Here is a 22,036-nt window from a genome sequence, read left to right on the forward strand (position 1 = left end):
GCTCTGGTGTGAAACTGGACAATGGAAAGGGGAGTGACCACTCCCCTGTCCATCACCACCCCAGGGGTGGTGCCCAGAGTTCCTCCAGAGGGTCACTGGGTTCTTCCAAGATTGGTTGGGAACTCTGGGAGCATCTAAGTGGCCAGGCCAGGCGATGTCCGAGCCCCATCCTGATAGGTGCTTACCTGACTAGGTGACCAATCCCCCTTTTAGGGCTATTTAGGGTCTCTTGGGTGGGTCCTCAGATTCAGCTTGCAAGATTCCCGCAGGACTCCACTGCAACCTCTGCTTCGACTTCTGGCCTCCGGAACTGCGACTGGAACCTCCGGGACCCCACAAGCTGCTTCCAAGAAGAAGAGACTCTTCTGCAACATTGTTTCCAGGGCTTCTGCCAGCTTTGCAACACTTTTCTTGTTGTGCATCCTCAGAAGACTGAAACTCTTCAGTATGCAGAAGAAGAAGGAATCTCCCTTGGAGTGAAGGAGTCACTCCCCCTGCAACCACAGGCACCTACGAAAAGCAACGACCAGCTGCGTGGATCCCCATCCTGCTAAGCTGCATGGATCCTGAATTACGGGTGGTGATCCGGACTAGTCCTCTTGGTCCTTTCTGCCAGCTGGCCAACTTTGGTGGAGGTAGCTGCCAAGGCTTGTTTGCATCTCCTTCAAGGGATCTTCAGATGACATGTAGCTCCAGCCCCCAGTACTCAATCCTGCAAAGGACAGCCTCCTGCGGCTTGGGATCCTCTTTTGTAGTGCTGCGTGGGATTCCTCTGCAACTTCCGTGTCCCTGTCCTGTGTGTGCTACTTCTGCTCCTGTGGACTCTGCGATGCTGAGGGTCTCTGTCTCTTTCCCCCCCCCCCCCCCCTCTCCCCCCCCCCCACCAGGTGGGTTGAGTCCTCCTGGCCCTTGCTGGTCCCTGGCAGAACCTCTTTTCCACTAACCGTGAGTCTGCCTTTGCCAAGGCTTGTTGGTGGAATTCCTGCACCGACATCAGTCTGCAATGTTCCTTCCAGTGTGGGGCTTCGTCTGCATCTTTTAGGAACTCTTCTCCAGCTCCAGGGCTGCAGTGCTGACCTGTTCATCATACCTGCATCCACAGCTGGGTGGGTAGTAGCTCCTACTGGACTCCACTGTGATTATTGGACTTGGTCTCCCTCTCTCCACAGGTGGTCTTTCTTCAGGAATCCACCGCTGGTTTTCTTGCAGTCTTCTCTGGATGTCTTTCTTCTTTTCCTCCTTTGGGTGGTGTAAGGAAATGCCTCCTTGGCATGGTTACCCCATGACTTTTTGCCTTTGCTGATGCTATGTTTTGATTTGAAAGTGTGCTGAGGCCTGCTAACCAGGCCCCAGCACCTGTGTTCTTTCCCTAACCTGTACTTTTGTTTTCACAATTGGCACACCCTGGCATCCAGGTAAGTCCCTTTTAACTGGTACCAAGGGCCCTGATGCCAGGGAAGGTCTCTAAGGGATGCAGCATGTCTTATGACACCCTGGGGACCCCTCACTCAGCACAGACACTGCTTGCCAGCTTGTGTGTGCTGATGAGGACAAAACGAGTAAGTCGACATGGCACTCCCCTCAGGGTGCCATGCCAACCTCACACTGCCTATGCAGTATAGATAAGTCACCCCTCTAGCAGGCCTTACAGCCCTAAGGCAGGGTGCACTATACCATAGGTGAGGGCACAAGTGCATGAGCACTGTGCCCCTACAGTGTCTAAACAAAACCTTAGACATTGTAAGTGCAGGGTAGCCATAAGAGTATATGGTCTGGGAGTCTGTCAAAACACGAACTCCACCGCACCATAATGGCTACACTGAAAACTGGGAAGTTTGGTATCAAACTTTCTCAGCACAATAAATGCACACCAATGTCAGTGTACATTTTATTGTAACAAACCCCAGAGGGCACCTTAGAGGTGCCCCCTGAAACCTTAACCAACTATCCGTGTAGGCTGACTGGTATTAGCAGCCTGCCACACTCGAGACATGTTGCTGGCCACACGGGGAGAGTGCCTTTGTCACTCTGTGGCTAGTAACAAAGCCTGCACTGGGTGGAGATGCTTATCATCTCCCCCTTGAGAAAAACAAGGAGGAGTCACTGGCCAGTCAGGACAGCCCATAAAGCAACCTGAGCTGAAGTAACTGAGTTTTAGGAATCCTCCATCTTGCAGATGGAGGATCCCCCCCAATAGGGATAGGAATGTGACACCCCTCCCCTTGGGAGGAGGCACAAAGAGGGTGTAGCCACCCCCAGGGCTAGTAGCCATTGGCTACTACCCTCCCTGACCTAAACACCCCCCTTTTGCAGTTCCTCTTCGGTGAGATGGAGACAGTATCGTCTTTCTTAATCTCAACGATCAACAGGCTTCGAAGTTTTCCTCATTGTGGTCAGGGGACAGGCACATGTTACAGACCTGGTGCAGGTCGGTATGAGGGTACTTTGAGTGGCAGAGAGGACAAAATCAGAATGGAGTCTGTTCCATTAGCAACTCACTGTAGTTATTGTCGATGGGCGAGATAGGAAACGCTATCGAGAACAATACCGACGGAAATCGAGGTGTAGGTGTGATCAATAGGGTCAGAAAAAAAAAGGTCTCAAAATGGAGCACCAGCGAACACGTCCAAACCCGATGGCGGAAAGAATACAATAAAATTAAGTTGATACCAATGCGCAATATCACAGAGAGGAGTCTATCTCGTGACTCAAGAAGCTTCTTAGAAAAACATGAACACATCTGGACCCAATACTAGATGGCAGGAGCATGCAAAGCATGTGTATCTACAGCCGCACATGGCATCAAATAGAGCAGTTACTTTGGGTGCCCTCTGACATGAAAACACAGCATTGATTTGGTACAACACTTGCATGATTGTCGAGTTCAGTATGTGGACTTGACATTAATAATCCAGAGAAATCAAGCCTGTCAGGCATTTTGTGGAAACATTATTAACATGGAGGGAATCAACACATTGCTGATAAGACAGCTCACTGAGATCACTTTTTTTTCTCAAAAACTGAAATAAAAATAAATAAATAAAAATCCAAATAAGAAAATCCATGTTAACACACCGACACTAATGTTAAGGAAACAATGCTTAAAAAAAAAAAACTCGATAAGTGGTTAAATTCTAGCATTAGCTTTTAAGTGCTTGTCTTCAGAAAATATCAATGTCACACAATGAATAAAATAACTGCTACAAATGTTGAATAACAGAAATGAAAAAATAGAAAGGTCACCTTATCAAGGGTAGTAAGTGCTATATAAATACAATTTACAACTATCTTGGATATTAAGACTTACATTTAGGATGTCTGAATCACTGCTTTCCAGTCCCTGAACCAAAAGAACTGCAAAGCTATCAGTCTGTGGGAGGCCACCTTTCGTCTTTATGTTACCAATGTCTATGTCCATTGCACCAAGTCGCTCTTCAATGCTCGCCTAAAAATGTCAAAGTGAGTTCAAGCGTTAGCACAACATAACCTCTCTTACTGACAAACAAATGGAAGGACTGAAATCATCCTGTCACAGTGCATGAAATTTGCATATCATCAAAATGAAATAGTTACCTACCTCTCGGAGTAGTTTTGCAGCTTGACGGGTTTTCTGGATTCATATTGCCCAAACGAAAGAGGATGAGACTAACCTTTCCCAAGAGAGTCTTCATTTTCTAAGTGGAAGAACCTGGAAAGGCCATCTGCATTGGCATACGCAGTCCCAGGTCTGTGTTCCACTATAAAGTCCATTCCCTGTAGGGAGATGGACCACCTCAACAGTTTTGGATTTTCACCTTTCATTTGCATCAGCCATCTGAGAGGTCTGTGGTCAGTTTGAACTACAAAGTGAGTACCAAAGAGGTATGGTCTCAGCTTCTTCAGGGACCAAACCACAGCAAAGGCCTTCCTCTCAATGGCACTCCAACGCTGCTCCCTGGGGAGTAACCTCCTGCTAATGAAAGCAACAGGTTAGTCAAGGCCATCATTTGTTTGGGACAAAACTGCCCCAATCCCATGTTCAGAGGCATCTGTCTGCACAATGAACTGCTTGGAGTAATGTAAGGAAATGCCTCCTTGGCATGGTTGCCCCCTGACTTTTTGCCTTTGCTGATGCTATGTTTATAATTGAAAGTGTGCTGAGGCCTGCTAACCAGGCCCCAGCACCAGTGTTCTTTCCCTAACCTGTACTTTTGTATCCACAATTGGCAGACCCTGGCATCCAGATAAGTCCCTTGTAACTGGTACTTCTAGTACCAAGGGCCCTGATGCCAAGGAAGGTCTCTAAGGGCTGCAGCATGTCTTATGCCACCCTGGAGACCTCTCACTCAGCACAGACACACTGCTTGCCAGCTTGTGTGTGCTAGTGAGAACCAAACGTGTAAGTCGACATGGCACTCCCCTCAGGGTGCCATGACAGCCTCTCACTGCCTATGCAAGTATAGGTCAGTCACCCCTCTAGCATGCCTTACAGCCCTAAGGCAGGGTGCACTATACCATAGGTGAGGGTACCAGTGCATGAGCATGGTACCCCTACAGTGTCTAAACAAAACCTTAGACATTGTAAGTGCAGGGTAGCCATAAGAGTATATGGTCTGGGAGTTTGTCAAACACGAACTCCACAGCACCATAATGGCTACACTGAAAACTGGGAAGTTTGGTATCAAACTTCTCAGCACAATAAATGCACACTGATGCCAGTGTACATTTTATTGCAAAATACACCCCAGAGGGCACCTTAGAGGTGCCCCCTGAAACTTAACCGACTGTCTGTGTAGGCTGACTAGTTCCAGCAGCCTGCCACACTAGAGACATGTTGCTGGCCCCATGGGGAGAGTGCCTTTGTCACTCTAAGGCCAGTAACAAAGCCTGCACTGGGTGGAGATGTTAACACCTCCCCCAGGCAGGAGCTGTAACACCTGGCGGTGAGCCTCAAAGGCTCACCCCTTTGTCACAGCCCAGCAGGGCACTCCAGCTTAGTGGAGTTGCCCGCCCCCTCCGGCCACGGCCCCCACTTTTGGCGGCAAGGCTGGAGGGAACAAAGAAAGCAACAAGGAGGAGTCACTGGCCAGTCAGGACAGCCCCTAAGGTGTCCTGAGCTGAGGTGACTAACTTTTAGAAATCCTCCATCTTGCAGATGGAGGATTCCCCCAATAGGGTTAGGATTGTGACCCCCTCCCCTTGGGAGGAGGCACAAAGAGGGTGTACCCACCCTCAGGGCTAGTAGCCATTGGCTACTAACCCCCCAGACCTAAACACGCCCTTAAATTTAGTATTTAAGGGCTACCCTGAACCCTAGCAAATTAGATTCCTGCAACAACAAGAAGGACTGCCTAGCTGAAAACCCCTGCAGAGGAAGACCAGAAGACAACAACTGCCTTGGCTCCAGAAACTCACCGGCCTGTCTCCTGCCTTCCAAAGAACTCTGCTCCAGCGACGCCTTCCAAAGGGACCAGCGACCTCTGAATCCTCTGAGGACTGCCCTGCTTCGACGACAAGAAACTCCCGAGGACAGCGGACCTGCTCCAAAAAGACTGCAACTTTATCCAAAGGAGCAGCTTTAAAGAACCCTGCAATCTCCCCGCAAGAAGCGTGAGACTTGCAACACTGCACCCGGCGACCCCGACTCGGCTGGTGGAGAACCAACACCTCAGGGAGGACCCCCGGACTACTCTACGACTGAGTACCAAAACCTGTCCCCCCTGAGCCCCCACAGCGCCGCCTGCAGAGGGAATCCCGAGGCTTCCCCTGACCGCGACTCTCTGAAACCTAAGTCCCGACGCCTGGAAAAGACCCTGCACCCGCAGCCCCCAGGACCTGAAGGACCGGACTTTCACGCAGAAGTGACCCCCAGGAGTCCCTCTCCCCTGCCCAAGTGGAGGTTTCCCCGAGGAAGCCCCCCCTTGCCTGCCTGCAGCGCTGAAGAGATCCCTTGATCTCTCATTGACTTCCATTGCGAACCCGACGCTTGTTCTAACACTGCACCCGGCCGCCCCCGCGCCGCTGAGGGTGAAATTTCTGTGTGGGCTTGTGTCCCCCCCCGGTGCCCTACAAAACCCCCCTGGTCTGCCCTCCGAAGACGCGGGTACTTACCTGCAAGCAGACCGGAACCGGGGCACCCCCTTCTCTCCATTGAAGCCTATGCGTTTTGGGCACCACTTTGAACTCTGCACCTAACCGGCCCTGAGCTGCTGGTGTGGTAACTTTGGGGTTGCTCTGAACCCCCAACAGTGGGCTACCTTGGACCAAGAACTGGACCCTGTAAGTGTCTTACTTACCTGGTAAAACTAACAAAAACTTACCTCCCCCAGGAACTGTGAAAATTGCACTAAGTGTCCACTTTTAAAACAGCTATTTGTGAATAACTTGAAAAGTATACATGCAATTGAAATGATTCAAAGTTCCTAATGTACTTACCTGCAATACCTTTCAAACAAGATATTAAATGTTAAATTTGAACCTGTGGTTCTTAAAATAAACTAAGAAAATATATTTTTCTATACAAAACCTATTGGCTGGATTTGTCTCTGAGTGTGTGTACCTCATTTATTGTCTATGTGTATGTACAACAAATGCTTAACACTACTCCTTGGATAAGCCTACTGCTCGACCACACTACCACAAAATAGAGCATTAGTATTATCTATTTTTACCACTATTTTTCCTCTAAGGGGAACCCTTGGACTCTGTGCATGCTATTCCTTACTTTGAAATAGCACATACAGAGGCAACTTCCTACAAGTAATCTGGAGCTTTTAGAACTGGTGCTGTGCACATTGCTTGTTTCAGGGTGTCAAAGGCCTGTTGGCATTCTACAGTCCAGTTTACCTTCTTGGGCATTTTCTTGGAGGTAAGTTCTGTGAGGGCTGTCACTATGGATCCATATCCCTTCACAAACCTCCTGTAATACCCAGTCAAGCCAAGGAATGCCCTGACTTGTCTGGGTTTTTGGAGCTGCCCAGTTGTAAAGAAATGGCTCCCTGTTGCAGTTACCCCCCACTTTTTGCCTGATACTGATGCTCACTTGACTGAGAAGTGTGCTGGGACCCTGCTAACCAGGCCCCAGCACCAGTGTTCTTTCACCTAAAATGTACCATTGTTTCCACAATTGGCACACCCTGGCATCCAGGTAAGTCACTTGTAACTGGTACCCAGGGCCCTGATGCCAGGGAAGGTCTCTAAGGGCTGCAGCATGTCTTATGCCACCCTGGGGACCCCTCACTCAGCACAGACACACTGCTTGCCAGCTTGTGTGCGCTAGTGGGGATAAAATTACTAAGTTGACATGGCACTCCCCTCAGGGTGCAATGCCAACCTCACACTGCCTGTGGCATAGGTAAGTCACCCCTCTAGTAGGCCTCACAGCCCTAAGGCAGGGTGCACTATGCCCCTACAGTGTCTAAGCAAAACCTTAGACATTGTAAGTGCAGGGAAGCCATAAGAGAATATGGTCTGGGAGTCTGTCAAAAACGAACTCCACAGCTCCATAATGGCTACACTGAATACTGGGAAGTTTAGTATCGAACTTCTCGGAATAATAAACCCACACTGATGCCAGTGTTGGATTTATTAAAAAATGCACACAGAGGGCATCTTCGAGATGTCCCCTGTATTTTACCCAATTGTTCAGTGAAGGACTGACTGGTCTGTGCCAGCCTGCCACTGAGAGACGAGTTTCTGACCCCATGTGGTGAGGGCCTTTGTGCTCTCTGGGGACAGAAACAAAAGCCTGCTCTGGGTGGAGATGCTTCACACCTCCCCCCATTAGGAACTGTAACACCTAGCAGTGAGCCTCAAAGGCTCAGGCTTCGTGTTACAAAGCCCCAGGGCATTCCAGCTAGTGGAGATGCCCGCCGCCTGGACACAGCCCCCACTTTTGGCGGCAAGTCCAGGAGAGATAATGAGAAAAACAAGGAGTCACTGGCCAGTCAGGACAGCCCCAGAGCTGAGGTGACTGACTTTTAGAAATCCTCCATCTTGCAGATGGAGGATTCCCCCAATAGGGATAGGAATGTGACCCCCTCCCCTTGGGAGGAGGCACAAAGAGGGTGTAGCCACCCTCAGGGCTAGTAGCCATTGGCTACTGCACTCCCAGACCTAAACACACCCCTAAATTCTGTATTTAGGGGCTCCCCAGAACCTAGGAACTCAGATTCCTGCAACTTACGAAGAAGAGGACAGCTGAGCTGAAAAACCCCTGCAGAGAAGACGGAGACACCAACTGCTTTGGCCCCAGCCCTACCGGCCTGTCTCTCTCCTTCAGAAGAAAACTGCTCCAGCGACGCTTTCCCCAGGACCAGCGACCTCTGAATCCTCAGAGGACTGCCCTGCTTCCAAGAGACCAAGAAACTCCCGAGAACAGCGGCCCGGTTCAACAAAGACTGCAAATTTGTTTCCAGAGGAGCAGATTTAAAGACCCCTGCAATCCCCGCAAGAAGCGTGAGACTTGCAACACTGCACCCGGCGACCCCGACTCGACTGGCGGAGAAATAACGCTACAGGGAGGACTCCCCGGCGACTACGAGACTGAGTAACCAGAGTTGCCCTCCCTTAGCAGCGACGTCTGCAGAGGGAATCCCGAGGCTCCCCCTGACCGCAACTGCCTGACTCCCAGATCCCGATGCCTGGTAAAGACTCTGCACCCGCAGCCCCCAGGACCTGAAAGATCGGAACTCCAGTGCAGGAGTGACCCCCAGGAGGCCCTCTCCCTTGCCCAGGTGGTGGCTACCCCCGAGGAGCACCCCCCTTGCCTGCATCGCTGAAGAGACCCCTTGGTCTCCCATTGATTTTCATTGGAAACCTGACGTGTGTTTGCACGCCGCCCCCGTGCAGCATGAGGGTGTACTTTCTGTGCTAACTTGTGTCCCCCCCCCCGGTGCCCTACAAAACCCCCCTGGTCTGCCCTCCGAAGACGCGGGTACTTACCTGCTGGCAGACTGGAACCGGGGCACCCCCTTCTCCATTGAAGCCTATGCATTTTGGGCACCACTTTGAGCTGCTGGTGTGGTAACTTTGGGGTTGCTCTGAACCCCCAACGGTGGGCTACTTTGGACCCAAACTTGAACCCCGTAGGTGGTTTACTTACCTGCAAAAACTAACAAACACTTACCTCCCCCAGGAACTGTGAAAATTGCACTAAGTGTCTAGTTTTAAAATAGCTATACGTGATTTATGTGAAAAGTATATATGCTATTGTGATTATTCAAAGTTCCTAAAGTACCTACCTGCAATACCTTTCATTTGAAGTATTACATGTGGAATTTGAACCTGTGGTTCTTAAAATAAACTAAGAAATGAAAATGTCACTTACCCAGTGTACATCTGTTCGTGGCATCAGTCGCAGTAGATTCGCATGTTCTGCAATAGCTCGCCATCTGGTGTTGGGCCGGAGTGTTACAAGTTGTTTTTCTTCGAAGAAGTCTTTCGAGTCACGGGACCGAGTGACTCCTCCTTTTGTCTCCATTGCGCATGGGCGTCGACTCCATCTTCGATTGTTTTTCCCCGCAGAGGGTGAGGTAGGAGTTGAATTGTAGTAATAGTGCCCATGCAATGGAGTGACTAAGTATGCACCTATTTAAGGTTGAGATGATACATATATAAATAATTGAAGGTAACTTCCAAACTGCTACAGGCTCCCGGGGAGGCGGGTGGGCACATGCGAATCTACTGCGACTGATGCCACAAACAGATGTACACTGGGTAAGTGACATTTTCAGTTCGATGGCATCTGTCGCTGTAGATACGCATGTTCTGCATAGACTAGTAAGCAGTTATTTCCCCAAAAGCGGTGGATCAGCCTGTAGGAGTGGAAGTAGTCTGAAATAATGTTCTTAATACAGCTTGACCTACTGTGGCTTGTTGTGCGGATAACACGTCTACACAGTAGTGCTTGGTGAATGTGTGAGGCGTAGACCATGTGGCTGCCTTACATATTTCTTGCATTGGGATGTTTCCTAGAAAGGCCATGGTAGCACCTTTCTTTCTGGTTGAGTGTGCCCTTGGTGTAATGGGCAGCTGTCGTTTAGCTTTAAGGTAGCAGATTTGGATGCATTTAACTATCCATCTGGCTATACCTTGTTTTGAAATTGGGTTTCCTGCATGAGGTTTTTGAAATGCAATAAAGAGTTGTTTAGTCTTTCTGATGTTTTTTGTTCTGTCAATGTAATACATCAATGCTCTTTTGACATCTAATGTATGTAGTGCCCTTTCAGCTACGGTATCTGGCTGTGGAAAGAACACTGGAAGTTCCACTGTTTGATTTAGATGGAACGGTGAAATAACCTTTGGAAAAATTTAGGATTGGTCCTTAGGACGACTTTATTTTTGTGTAGTTGTATAAAAGGTTCCTGTATTGTAAACGCCTGAATCTCGCTTACTCTTCTTAGGGAAGTAATGGCGATGAGAAATGCCACCTTCCAGGTTAGGAACTGTATGTCGCAGGAGTGCATGGGTTCAAAAGGTGGACCCATAAGTCTAGTTAGGACAACATTTAGGTTCCATGAAGGAACAGGTAGTGTTCTTGGTGGTATAATTCTCCTAAGGCCCTCCATGAATGCTTTAATGACTGGTATCTTATATAGGGAAGTTGAATAGGTAGTCTGCAGGTATGCAGATATTGCTGCAAGGTGTATTTTAATGGAAGAGAAAGCTAGGTTAGATTTTTGTAAGTGAAGCAAGTAACCAACTACATGTTCTGGAGTTGTGTGTAATGGTTGTATTTGATTAATATGGCAGTAGCAAACAAACCTCTTCCATTTACTTGCATAACAGTGCCTGGTGGATGGCCTTCTGGTTTGTTTTATGACTTCCATACATTCTTGGGTAAGTTGTAAGTGCCCGAATTCTAGGATTTCAGGAGCCAGATTGCTAGATTCAGCGATGCTGGATCTGGGTGTCTGATCTTTTGGTTGTGCTGTGTCAACAGATCTGGCCTGTTGGGCAATTTGATGCAGGGTACCACTGATAGGTCTAGCAGCGTTGTGTACCAGGGTTGCCTTGCCCAAGTTGGAGCTATCAATATGAGTTTGAGTTTGCTTTGACTGAGTTTGTTTACCAGGTAAGGAAGGAGAGGGAGAGGAGGAAAAGCGTAAGCAAATATCCCTGACCAGTTCATCCATAGGGCATTGCCTTGGGATTGTTTGTGTGGGTATCTGGATGCGAAGTTTTGGCATTTTGCGTTCTCCCTTGTCGCAAACAAGTCTATCTGAGGTGTTCCCCAGAGTTTGAAATAAGTGTTCAGAATTTGGGGGTGAATTTCCCATTCGTGGACCTGTTGATGATCTCGAGAGAGATTGTCTGCGAGTTGATTTTGGATCCCTGGTATAAACTGTGCTATTAGGCGAATTTGGTTGTGAATTGCCCAATGCCAATTTTTTTGTGCTAGCAGGTTTAACTGCGTGGAGTGCGTCCCCCCCTGCTTGTTTAGATAATACATTGTTGTCATGTTGTCTGTTTTGACGAGAATGTATTTGTGAACTATTATTGGTTGGAAGGCTTTTAGTGCTTGAAAAACTGCTAGAAGTTCTAGGTGATTGATATGCAGTTTTGTTTGATGTACGTTCCATTGTCCTTGTATGCTGTGTTGATCGAGGTGTGCTCCCCACCCTGTCATGGAAGCATCTGTTATTACGTATTGTGGCACTGGGTCTTGGAAAGGCCGCCCCTTGTTTAAATTTATGTTGTTCCACCACAGAAGCGAGAGGTAAGTTTGGCGGTCTATTAACACCAGATCTAGAAGGTGACCCTGTGCTTGAGACCACTGTGATGCTAGGCATTGTTGTAAGGGCCTCATGTGCAGTCTTGCGTTTGGGACAATGGCTATGCATGAAGACATCATGCCTAGGAGTTGTAAAACCATCTTTGCCTGTATCTTTTGTGTTGGATACATGCGTTGTATGATGGTGTTGAAATTTAGAATTCTTTGTGGACTTGGAGTGGCTACTCCCTTTGATGTGTCTATTATGGCTCCTAGGTATTGTTGTACCTTGCGCGGCAGAATGTTGGATTTTGTAAAGTTGACGGTGAACCCGAGTTTGAAGAGGGTTTGTATGATCTGATTTGTGTGATTTGAGCACTGTATGAACGAATGGGCCTTGATAAGCCAGTCGTCCAAATATGGGAACACATGTATTTGCTGCCTTCTTATGTGTGCAGCGACTACCGCTAGACATTTGGTAAAGACTCTTGGTGCGGTTGTTAATCCGAAAGGCAGTACCTTGAATTGGTAATGTATTCCTTTGAATACAAACCTTAGGTATTTCCTGTGCGATGGGTGGATTGGTATATGGAAATAAGCATCCTTGAGGTCTAAAGTTGCCATGTAGTCGTGTAGTTTTAGCAATGGCAATACTTCTTGTAGTGTGACCATGTGGAAGTGGTCTGATTTGATGAAAGTGTTCACTACTCTGAGGTCTAGGATTGGTCTCAGTGTTTTGTCCTTCTTTGGTATCAGAAAGTACAGTGAGTAAACTCCTGTGTTTATTTGTGTGTTTGGCACTAATTCGATTGCATTCTTTTGCAATAGTGCCTGCACTTCTATCTCCAGGAGATTGGAATGGTGTGTTGTTAAATTTTGTGCTTTTGGTGGTATGTTTGGAGGGAATTGTAGAAATTCTATGCAATAACCATGTTGGATAATTGCTAGAACCCAAGTGTCTGTAGTGATTTTCTCCCATGCTTTGTAATAATGACCTATTCTTCCCCCCACTGGTGTTGTGTGGAGGGGGTGAGTGACATGTGAGTCACTGTTTAGTAGTAGGGGTTTTGGGGCTTTGAAATCTTCCTCTATTTCTAGGGAATTGCCCTCCTCTATATTGTCCCCGAAAACCTCCTCTATACGGTCCCTGGTAACTGGACGGTGTGGCTTGTGAGGTGCTGGCTTGTGTGCTTTGACCCCGAAACCCCCCTCGAAAGGGCGTTTTACGGAATGTGCTGTAATTCCCTCTGCTCTGCGGGGAGTAGAGTGCGCCCATGGCTTTGGCAGTGTCCGTATCTTTTTTGAGTTTCTCAATCGCTGTGTCCACTTCTGGACCGAACAGTTCTTTTTCATTAAAAGGCATATTGAGAACTGCTTGTTGAATCTCTGGTTTAAATCCAGACGTTCGGAGCCATGCATGCCTTCTGATAGTTACAGATGTATTAATTGTCCGTGCAGCTGTATCTGCAGCGTCCATGGAGGAGCGTATCTGGTTGTTGGAGATGGTCTGTCCCTCCTCAACCACTTGTTTTGCCCTATTTTGTAAGTCCTTGGGCAGATGTTCAATGAGATGTTGCATCTCGTCCCAGTGGGCTCTGTCATAGCGCGCAAGTAGTGCCTGGGAGTTTGCGATGCGCCACTGGTTTGCAGCTTGTGCTGCGACTCTTTTACCAGCTGCATCGAACTTGCGGCTTTCTTTATCTGGGGGTGGTGCATCTCCAGATGTGTGAGAGTTGGCCCTTTTCCTAGCTGCTCCTACAACGACAGTCTGGTGGCAGCTGTGTAGTGATGAAAACCGGGTCCGTAGGAGGCGGCTTATACTTTTTTTCCACCCTTGGTGTGATTGCCCTACTTTTGACCGGCTCCTTAAAGATGTCTTTTGCGTGCCGGAGCATACCAGGGAGCATAGGCAGGCTTTGGTATGAGCTGTGGGTGGAGGAGAGTGTGTTGAATAAGAAATCATCCTCGACCTGTTCTGAGTGGAGGCTTACGTGGTGAAATTGTGCTGCTCTAGCCACCACTTGAGAGTACGCGGTGCTGTCTTCTGGTGGAGATGGCTTTGTAGGGTATGCCTCCGGACTGTTATCTGACACTGGGGCGTCGTATAGGTCCCATGCGTCCTGATCTTGGTCACCCTGGCTCATGGTGGTGTGAGCTGGGGAGTGTGATGGAGTTTGTGCTGGTGAAACGTTAATCACGGGCGGAGGAGAGGGTGGTGGTGTAACTCTTTTCACCACTTTTGGTTGTGGTGTTTGTTCCGTCTGGAACTCCAACCTTCTCTTTCTCCTAATGGGGGGAAGGGTGCTTATATTTCCTGTCCCCTGCTGAATGAAGATACGCTTTTGCGTATGGTCCACATCAGTTGCTTGTAGCTCTTCCTCAAACCTATGCTTCTGCATTTGGGAGGTTAGCGAGTGCTCTTCTGTATAAGAGCCTGAAGCTGGGTCGCTTGCAGTTTGTTTCGGCATCGAAACTTTGTCTGCGTGTTTTTTCGGCTCCGAGGTGGCTTTTTTCCTTTTCGGGGCCGAAACCTCTCGGCGTCGATCTGTTTCGGTGCCGCTGTCTCGGCGTCGAGCCGTGTCCACACCGGCATCTCGGTGTCGAGGCTTGTCTCCAGCACTTTCTCGGTCCCGAGAAGGCTGCGTGCCGGTGTCTCGACCGGAGTCGGACGATCTCGGCACTGTTTGGGCCTTTTTCGGTGCCGACGGTCGGTCACCGAATTTATGGGTGGAGCCATGGCCGGATGGCAGTGGCGTCCCCTGGGCCTTGTAAATGTGTCTGTGTGGTTTTCGACGTCTTACGGTTTGTGTATCGTCGAATCCTTCGGAGTCTGAGTCTTGGATCGAGAAGGTACCTTCCTCTTCCTGTTCCTCGAACTCCCGTTGGGCTGTCGGTGCGGACGCCATCTGAAGTCTTCTGGCTCGACGGTCTCGGAGTGTTTTTCGGGACCGGAACGCACGACAGGCCTCGCAGGTGTATTCGCTGTGCTCAGGTGACAGGCACAGGTTGCAGACCAAGTGTTGGTCTGTGTAGGGGTATTTATTGTGGCATTTGGGGCAGAAACGGAACGGGGTCCGTTCCATCGGCGTTCTTCAGCACGCGGTCGGGCCGACCAGGCCCCGACGGAGGATCGAAAAACTACCCCAAAGGGCACCGGAGCTCTTCGATCTTCGATGCGATGTGGAATCTAAGTACGCCGATCCCGAACGCAACAATACCGACGAAAATCTTCCGAAATTAGCTAATTTTCCATTCCGAAACTCGGAGCGACAGGAACACGTCCGAACCCGATGGCGGAAAAAAAACAATCGAAGATGGAGTCGACGCCCATGCGCAATGGAGACAAAAGGAGGAGTCACTCGGTCCCGTGACTCGAAAGACTTCTTCGAAGAAAAACAACTTGTAACACTCCGGCCCAACACCAGATGGCGAGCTATTGCAGAACATGCGTATCTACAGCGACAGATGCCATCAAACATATATTTTTCTATACAAAAACCTATTGGCCTGGAATTGTCTGAGTGTGTGTTCCTCATTTATTGCTTGTGTGATCGAACATATATTTTTCTATACAAAAACCTATTGGCCTGGAATTGTCTGAGTGTGTGTTCCTCATTTATTGCTTGTGTGTATGTGCAACAAATGCTTAACACTACTCCTTTGATAAGCCTACTGCTCGACCACACTACCACAAAATAGAGCATTAGCATTATCTCTTTTTGCCACTATCTTACCTCTAAGGGGAACCCTTGGACTCTGTGCATACTATTCCTTACTTTGAAATAGTGCATACAGAGCCAACTTCCTACACCAGTCCAGAATAGTCTGGATCTTTGGCTGGAGTGGCTAAACTTGGCCTCCACCCACAAGGTGTCCCAAGTAAACCACAGTTCCCTGCCCTATCTGGCATTTGGATGCCTTGATAGGCCTGCTGATTGCAGAGCCTTCAAAACCTTCTTCAGGTGGACCAGGTGATCCTGCCAGTTGGAGCTGAAGACAGCAATATCATCAAGATAAGCTGCACTAAAGGATTCCAAGCCAGCAAGGACTTGATTCACCAACCTTTGGAAGATGGCAGGGGCATTCTTTAAACCAAAGGGCATAACAGTAAACTCATAGTGCCCATCAGGTGTGGAGAATGCTGTCTTTTCTTTTGCTCCAGGTGCCATTTTGATTTGCCAGTACCCTGCTGTTAATTTAAAGGTACTTAAGAATTTGGCAGCACCTAATTTATCAATCAGCTCATCAGCTCTAGGAATGAGATGGTGTAAAGAAATGGCTCCCTGTTGCAGTTACCCCCCACTTTTTGCCTGATACTGATGCTGACTTGACTGAGAAGTGTGCTGGGACCCTGCTAACCAGGCCCCAGCACCAGTGTTCTTTCACCTAAAATGTACCATTGTTTCCACAATTGGCACAACCCTGGCACCTAGGTAAGTCCCTTGTAACTGGTATCCCTGGTACCAAGGGCCCTGATGCCAGGGAAGGTCTCTAAGGGCTGCAGCATGTCTTATGCCACCCTAGGGACCCCTCACTCAGCACAGACACACTGCTTTCCAGCTTGTGTGTGCTGATGGGGAGAAAATGACTAAGTCAACATGGCACTCCCCTCAGGGTGCCATGCCAACCTCCCACTGCCTGTGGCATAGGTAAGTCACCCCTCTAGTAGGCCGTACAGCCCTAAGGCAGGGTGCACTATACCACAGGTGAGGGCATATGTGCATGAGCACTATGCCCCTACAGTGTCTAAGCAAAACCTTAGACATTGTAAGCGCAGGGTAGCCATAAGAGTATATGGGCTGGGAGTCTGTCAAAAACGAACTCCACAGCTCCATAATGGCTACACTGAATACTGGGAAGTTTAGTATCAAACTTTCAAGAATAATAAACCCACACTGATGCCAGTGTTGGATTTATTAAAAAATGCACACAGAGGGCATCTTAGAGATACCCCCTGTATTTTACCCAATTGTTCAGTGCAGGACTGACTGGTCTGTGCCAGCCTGCTGCTGAGAGACGAGAGTCTGACCTCATGCGGTGAGAGCCTTTGTGCTCTCTGAGGACAGAAACAAAGCCTGCTCTGGGTGGAGGTGCTTCACACCTCCCCCCTGCAGGAACTGTAACACCTAGCAGTGAGCTTCAAAGGCTCAAGCTTCGTGTTACAATGCCCCAGGGCACTCCAGCTAGTGGAGATGCCCGCCCCCTGGACCCAGCCCCCACTTTTGGCGGCAAGTCCAGGAGAGATAATGAGAAAAACAAGGAGGAGTCACTGGCCAGTCAGGACAGCCCCTAAGGTGTCCTGAGCTGAGGTGACTGACTTTTAGAAATCCTCCAACTTGTAGAAGGAGGATTCCCCCAATAGGGATAGGAATGTGACCCCCTCCCCTTGGGAGGAGGCACAAAGAGGGTGTATCCACCCTCAGGGCTAGTAGCCATTGGCTACTAACCCCCCAGACCTAAACACGCCCTTAAATTTAGTATTTAAGGGCTACCCTGAACCCTAGAAAATTAGATTCCTGCAACAACAACAAGAAGGACTGCCTAGCTGAAAACCCCTGCAGAGGAAGACCAGAAGACAACTACTGCCTTGGCTCCAGAAACTCACCGGCCTGTCTCCTGCCTTCCAAAGAACTCTGCTCCAGCGACGCCTTCCAAAGGGACCAGCGACCTCTGAATCCTCTGAGGACTGCCCTGCTTCGACGACGACAAGAAACTCCCGAGGACAGCGGACCTGCTCCAAAAAGACTGCAACTTTGTTTCAAGAAGCAGCTTTAAAGAACCCTGCAACTCCCCGCAAGAAGCGTGAGACTTGCAACACTGCACCCGGCGACCCCGACTCGGCTGGTGGAGAACCAACACCTCAGGGAGGACCCCCGGACTACTCTACGACTGTGAGTACCAAAACCTGTCCCCCCTGAGCCCCCACAGCGCCGCCTGCAGAGGGAATCCCGAGGCTTCCCCTGACCGCGACTCTCTGAAACCTAAGTCCCGACGCCTGGAAAAGACCCTGCACCCGCAGCCCCCAGGACCTGAAGGACCGGACTTTCACTGCAGAAGTGACCCCCAGGAGTCCCTCTCCCTTGCCCAAGTGGAGGTTTCCCTGAGGAAGCCCCCCCTTGCCTGCCTGCAGCGCTGAAGAAATCCCTTGATCTCTCATTGACTTACATTGCGAACCCGACGCTTGTTCTAACACTGCACCCGGCCGCCCCCGCGCCGCTGAGGGTGAAATTTCTGTGTGGGCTTGTGTCCCCCCCCGGTGCCCTACAAAACCCCCCTGGTCTGCCCTCCGAAGACGCGGGTACTTACCTGCAAGCAGACCGGAACCGGGGCACCCCCTTCTCTCCATTGAAGCCTATGCGTTTTGGGCACCGCTTTGAACTCTGCACCTGACCGGCCCTGAGCTGCTGGTGTGGTGACTTTGGGGTTGCTCTGAACCCCCAACGGTGGGCTACCTTGGACCAAGAACTGAACCCTGTAAGTGTCTTACTTACCTGGTAAAACTAACAAAAACTTACCTCCCCCAGGAACTGTGAAAATTGCACTAAGTGTCCACTTTTAAAACAGCTATTTGTGAATAACTTGAAAAGTATACATGCAATTGAAATGATTCAAAGTTCCTAATGTACTTACCTGCAATACCTTTCAAACAAGATATTACATGTTAAATTTGAACCTGTGGTTCTTAAAATAAACTAAGAAAATATATTTTTCTATAACAAAACCTATTGGCTGGATTTGTCTCTGAGTGTGTGTACCTGTAGGAAGTTGGCTCTGTATGTGCTATTTCAAAGTAAGGAATAGCATGCACAGAGTCCAAGGGTTCCCCTTAGAGGTAAAATAGTGGTAAAAATAGATAATACTAATGCTCTATTTTGTGGTAGTGTGGTCGAGCAGTAGGCTTATCCAAGGAGTAGTGTTAAGCATTTGTTGTACATACACATAGACAATAAATGAGGTACACACACTCAGAGACAAATCCAGCCAATAGGTTTTTGTATAGAAAAATATCTTTTCTTAGTTTATTTTAAGAACCACAGGTTCAAATTCTACATGTAATATCTCATTCGAAAGGTATTGCAGGTAAGTACTTTAGGAACTTTAAATCATAAAAATTGCATGTATACTTTTCAAGTTATTCACAAATAGCTGTTTTAAAAGTGGACACTTAGTGAAATTTTCACAGTTCCTAGGGGAGGTAAGTATTTGTTAGGTTAACCAGGTAAGTAAGACACTTACAGGGCTTAGTTCTTGGTCCAAGGTAGCCCACCGTTGGGGGTTCAGAGCAACCCCAAAGTCACCACACCAGCAGCTCAGGGCCGGTCAGGTGCAGAGTTCAAAGTGGTGCCCAAAACGCATAGGCTAGAATGGAGAGAAGGGGGTGCCCCGGTTCCGGTCTGCTTGCAGGTAAGTACCCGCGTCTTCGGAGGGCAGACCAGGGGGGTTTTGTAGGGCACCGGGGGGGACACAAGCCCACACAGAAATTTCACCCTCAGCAGCGCGGGGGCGGCCGGGTGCAGTGTAGAAACAAGCGTCGGGTTTGTAATGGAAGTCAATGGGAGATCTAGGGATCTCTTCAGCGCTGCAGGCAGGCAAGGGGGGGGTTCCTCGGGGAAACCTCCACTTGGGCAAGGGAGAGGGACTCCTGGGGGTCACTTCTCCAGTGAAAGTCCGGTCCTTCAGGTCCTGGGGGCTGCGGGTGCAGGGTCTCTCCCAGGTGTCGGGACTTAGGATTCAAAGAGTCGCGGTCAGGGGAAGCCTCTGGATTCCCTCTGCAGGCGGCGCTGTGGGGGCTCAGGGGGGACAGGTTTTTGTACTCACAGTCTTAGAGTAGTCCTGGGGTCCCTCCTGAGGTGTTGGATCGCCACCAGCCGAGTCGGGGTCGCCGGGTGCAGTGTTGCAAGTCTCACGCCTTTTTGCGGGGAGCTTGCAGGGTTCTTTAAAGCTGCTGGAAACAAAGTTGCAGCTTTTCTTGGAGCAGGTCCGCTGTCCTCGGGAGTTTCTTGTCTTTTCGAAGCAGGGGCAGTCCTCAGAGGATGTCGAGGTCGCTGGTCCCTTTGGAAGGCGTCGCTGGAGCAGGATCTTTGGAAGGCAGGAGACAGGCCGGTGAGTTTCTGGAGCCAAGGCAGTTGTCGTCTTCTGGTCTTCCTCTGCAGGGGTTTTCAGCTAGGCAGTCCTTCTTCTTGTAGTTGCAGGAATCTAATTTTCTAGGGTTCAGGGTAGCCCTTAAATACTAAATTTAAGGGCGTGTTTAGGTCTGGGGGGTTAGTAGCCAATGGCTACTAGCCCTGAGGGTGGGTACACCCTCTTTGTGCCTCCTCCCAAGGGGAGGGGGTCACAATCCTAACCCTATTGGGGGAATCCTCCATCTGCAAGATGGAGGATTTCTAAAAGTTAGAGTCACTTCAGCTCAGGACACCTTAGGGGCTGTCCTGACTGGCCAGTGACTCCTCCTTGTTGCTTTCTTTGTTCCTTCCAGCCTTGCCGCCAAAAGTGGGGGCCGTGGCCGGAGGGGGCGGGCAACTCCACTAAGCTGGAGTGCCCTGCTGGGCTGTGACAAAGGGGTGAGCCTTTGAGGCTCACCGCCAGGTGTCACAGCTCCTGCCTGGGGGAGGTGTTAGCATCTCCACCCAGTGCAGGCTTTGTTACTGGCCTCAGAGTGACAAAGGCACTCTCCCCATGGGGCCAGCAACATGTCTCTAGTGTGGCAGGCTGCTGGAACCAGTCAGCCTACACAGCTAGTTGGTTAAGTTTCAGGGGGCACATCTAAGGTGCCCTCTGTGGTGTATTTTACAATAAAATGTACACTGGCATCAGTGTGCATTTATTGTGCTGAGAAGTTTGATACCAAACTTCCCAGTTTTCAGTGTAGCCATTATGGTGCTGTGGAGTTCGTGTTTGACAAACTCCCAGACCATACACTCTTATGGCTACCCTGCACTTACAATGTCTAAGGTTTTGTTTAGACACTGTAGGGGCACAGTGCTCATGCACTGGTACCCTCACCTATGGTATAGTGCACCCTGCCCTAGGGCTGTAAGGCCTGCTAGAGGGGTGTCTTACCTATACTGCATAGGCAGTGAGAGGCTGGCATGGCACCCTGAGGGGAGTGCCATGTCGACTTACTCATTTTGTTCTCACTAGCACACACAGGCTTGTAAGCAGTGTGTCTGTGCTGAGTGAGGGGTCTCTAGGGTGGCATAAGACATGCTGCAGTCCTTAGAGACCTTCCCTGGCATCAGGGCCCTTGGTACCAGTTACAAGGGACTTACCTGGTTGCCAGGGTGTGCCAATTGTGAAAACAAAAGTACAGGTTAGGGAAAGAACACTGGTTCTGGGGCCTGGTTAGCAGGCCTCAGCACACTTTCAAATCAAAACATAGCATCAGCAAAGGCAAAAAGTCAGGGGGTAACCATGCCAAGGAGGCATTTCCTTACATCGACAAAGAAGGAAGACAGGTCAGCGCTGCAGCCCAGAAGCTGGGTAAGAGTTTCTGATGAATGCAAAAGGTCCCATACTGGAAGCTGGATTGCAGACGGGTGTCGGTGCCTTGACAAAGGCAAATTTGCTGTTGGAGGAAAAGAGGTGCTGCCAGGCACCAGCAAGGTCCAGGAGGACTCTACAGACTTGGGGCGACAAATGCAAAAACGGATGATGGAAGAATGCAGAGCAAATCAAACATTAACCCCCCCAGTCACAGATCTGGGTTTAATCCATCAGTTTTTTTTGCTTGCCATGCCATTCCAGTTTGGACCCATCCGTATGCAAATCAGTCTTGACCCTGTTCCCTATGGGAACAGTCCAGTCCGAACTGCCAGGCCAGGTCATCCCTGGACTCTAAACAAGCATCCTTGGACCGCTTTTAGGGTATCACTCTATCAGCCAGGCTAGCTTGAATCTGGTGGCATAGCAAGCACGGGACCCACATCGGGGCATACCCTCCCACTTGGGGTGACAAATGCAAGAACAACAGATGATGGACAGAATGCAGAGGAGGACTCTACTCAGAAGGGGGAGTAACAAGGGACCTTCCGCTTCACAGAAGGCCCACAGGAGCAGAGGCAGTACCCAGAGGACAGGGACACAGCAGTCGCTGAAGCAGCCCACACAAAATCACATAAGTTGCTCCCACGTCGCTGGAGGACCACGCAGAGGTCCAGGAGTTGCAGGAGGAAGTGTTGGAGGCCGGAGCTACATATTGCCTGAAGTTCCCCTTGTAGGTGCAGCAAACAAGCCTTGGCAGCTGCAAAGGATGAGGTGCATAGGAGGTGTTGTCTTGCGTGGAGTGGAAAGGACTTACCACCACAAAAGTGCAACAACTGGTAGAGAGGACCAAGGAGAACTCTC

The 22,036-nt window shown here is 49.5% G+C and overlaps 1 protein-coding gene across 1 annotated transcript in view; it reads right to left on the reverse strand.

Annotated features, from left to right (window-relative positions):
• WDR43 (WD repeat domain 43) overlaps positions 1-22,036 on the reverse strand; it is a 462,775-nt gene that overhangs the window by 165,764 nt on the left and 274,975 nt on the right. The window contains exon 11 of the mRNA XM_069236209.1: positions 3,308-3,445. Coding sequence (XP_069092310.1) covers positions 3,308-3,445 — 138 coding nt within the window. The remainder of the gene's footprint in view (positions 1-3,307; positions 3,446-22,036) is intronic.

This window comes from Pleurodeles waltl, chromosome 5 (genome assembly GCF_031143425.1).
Source record: "Pleurodeles waltl isolate 20211129_DDA chromosome 5, aPleWal1.hap1.20221129, whole genome shotgun sequence".
Lineage (NCBI taxonomy): Eukaryota > Metazoa > Chordata > Amphibia > Caudata > Salamandridae > Pleurodeles > Pleurodeles waltl.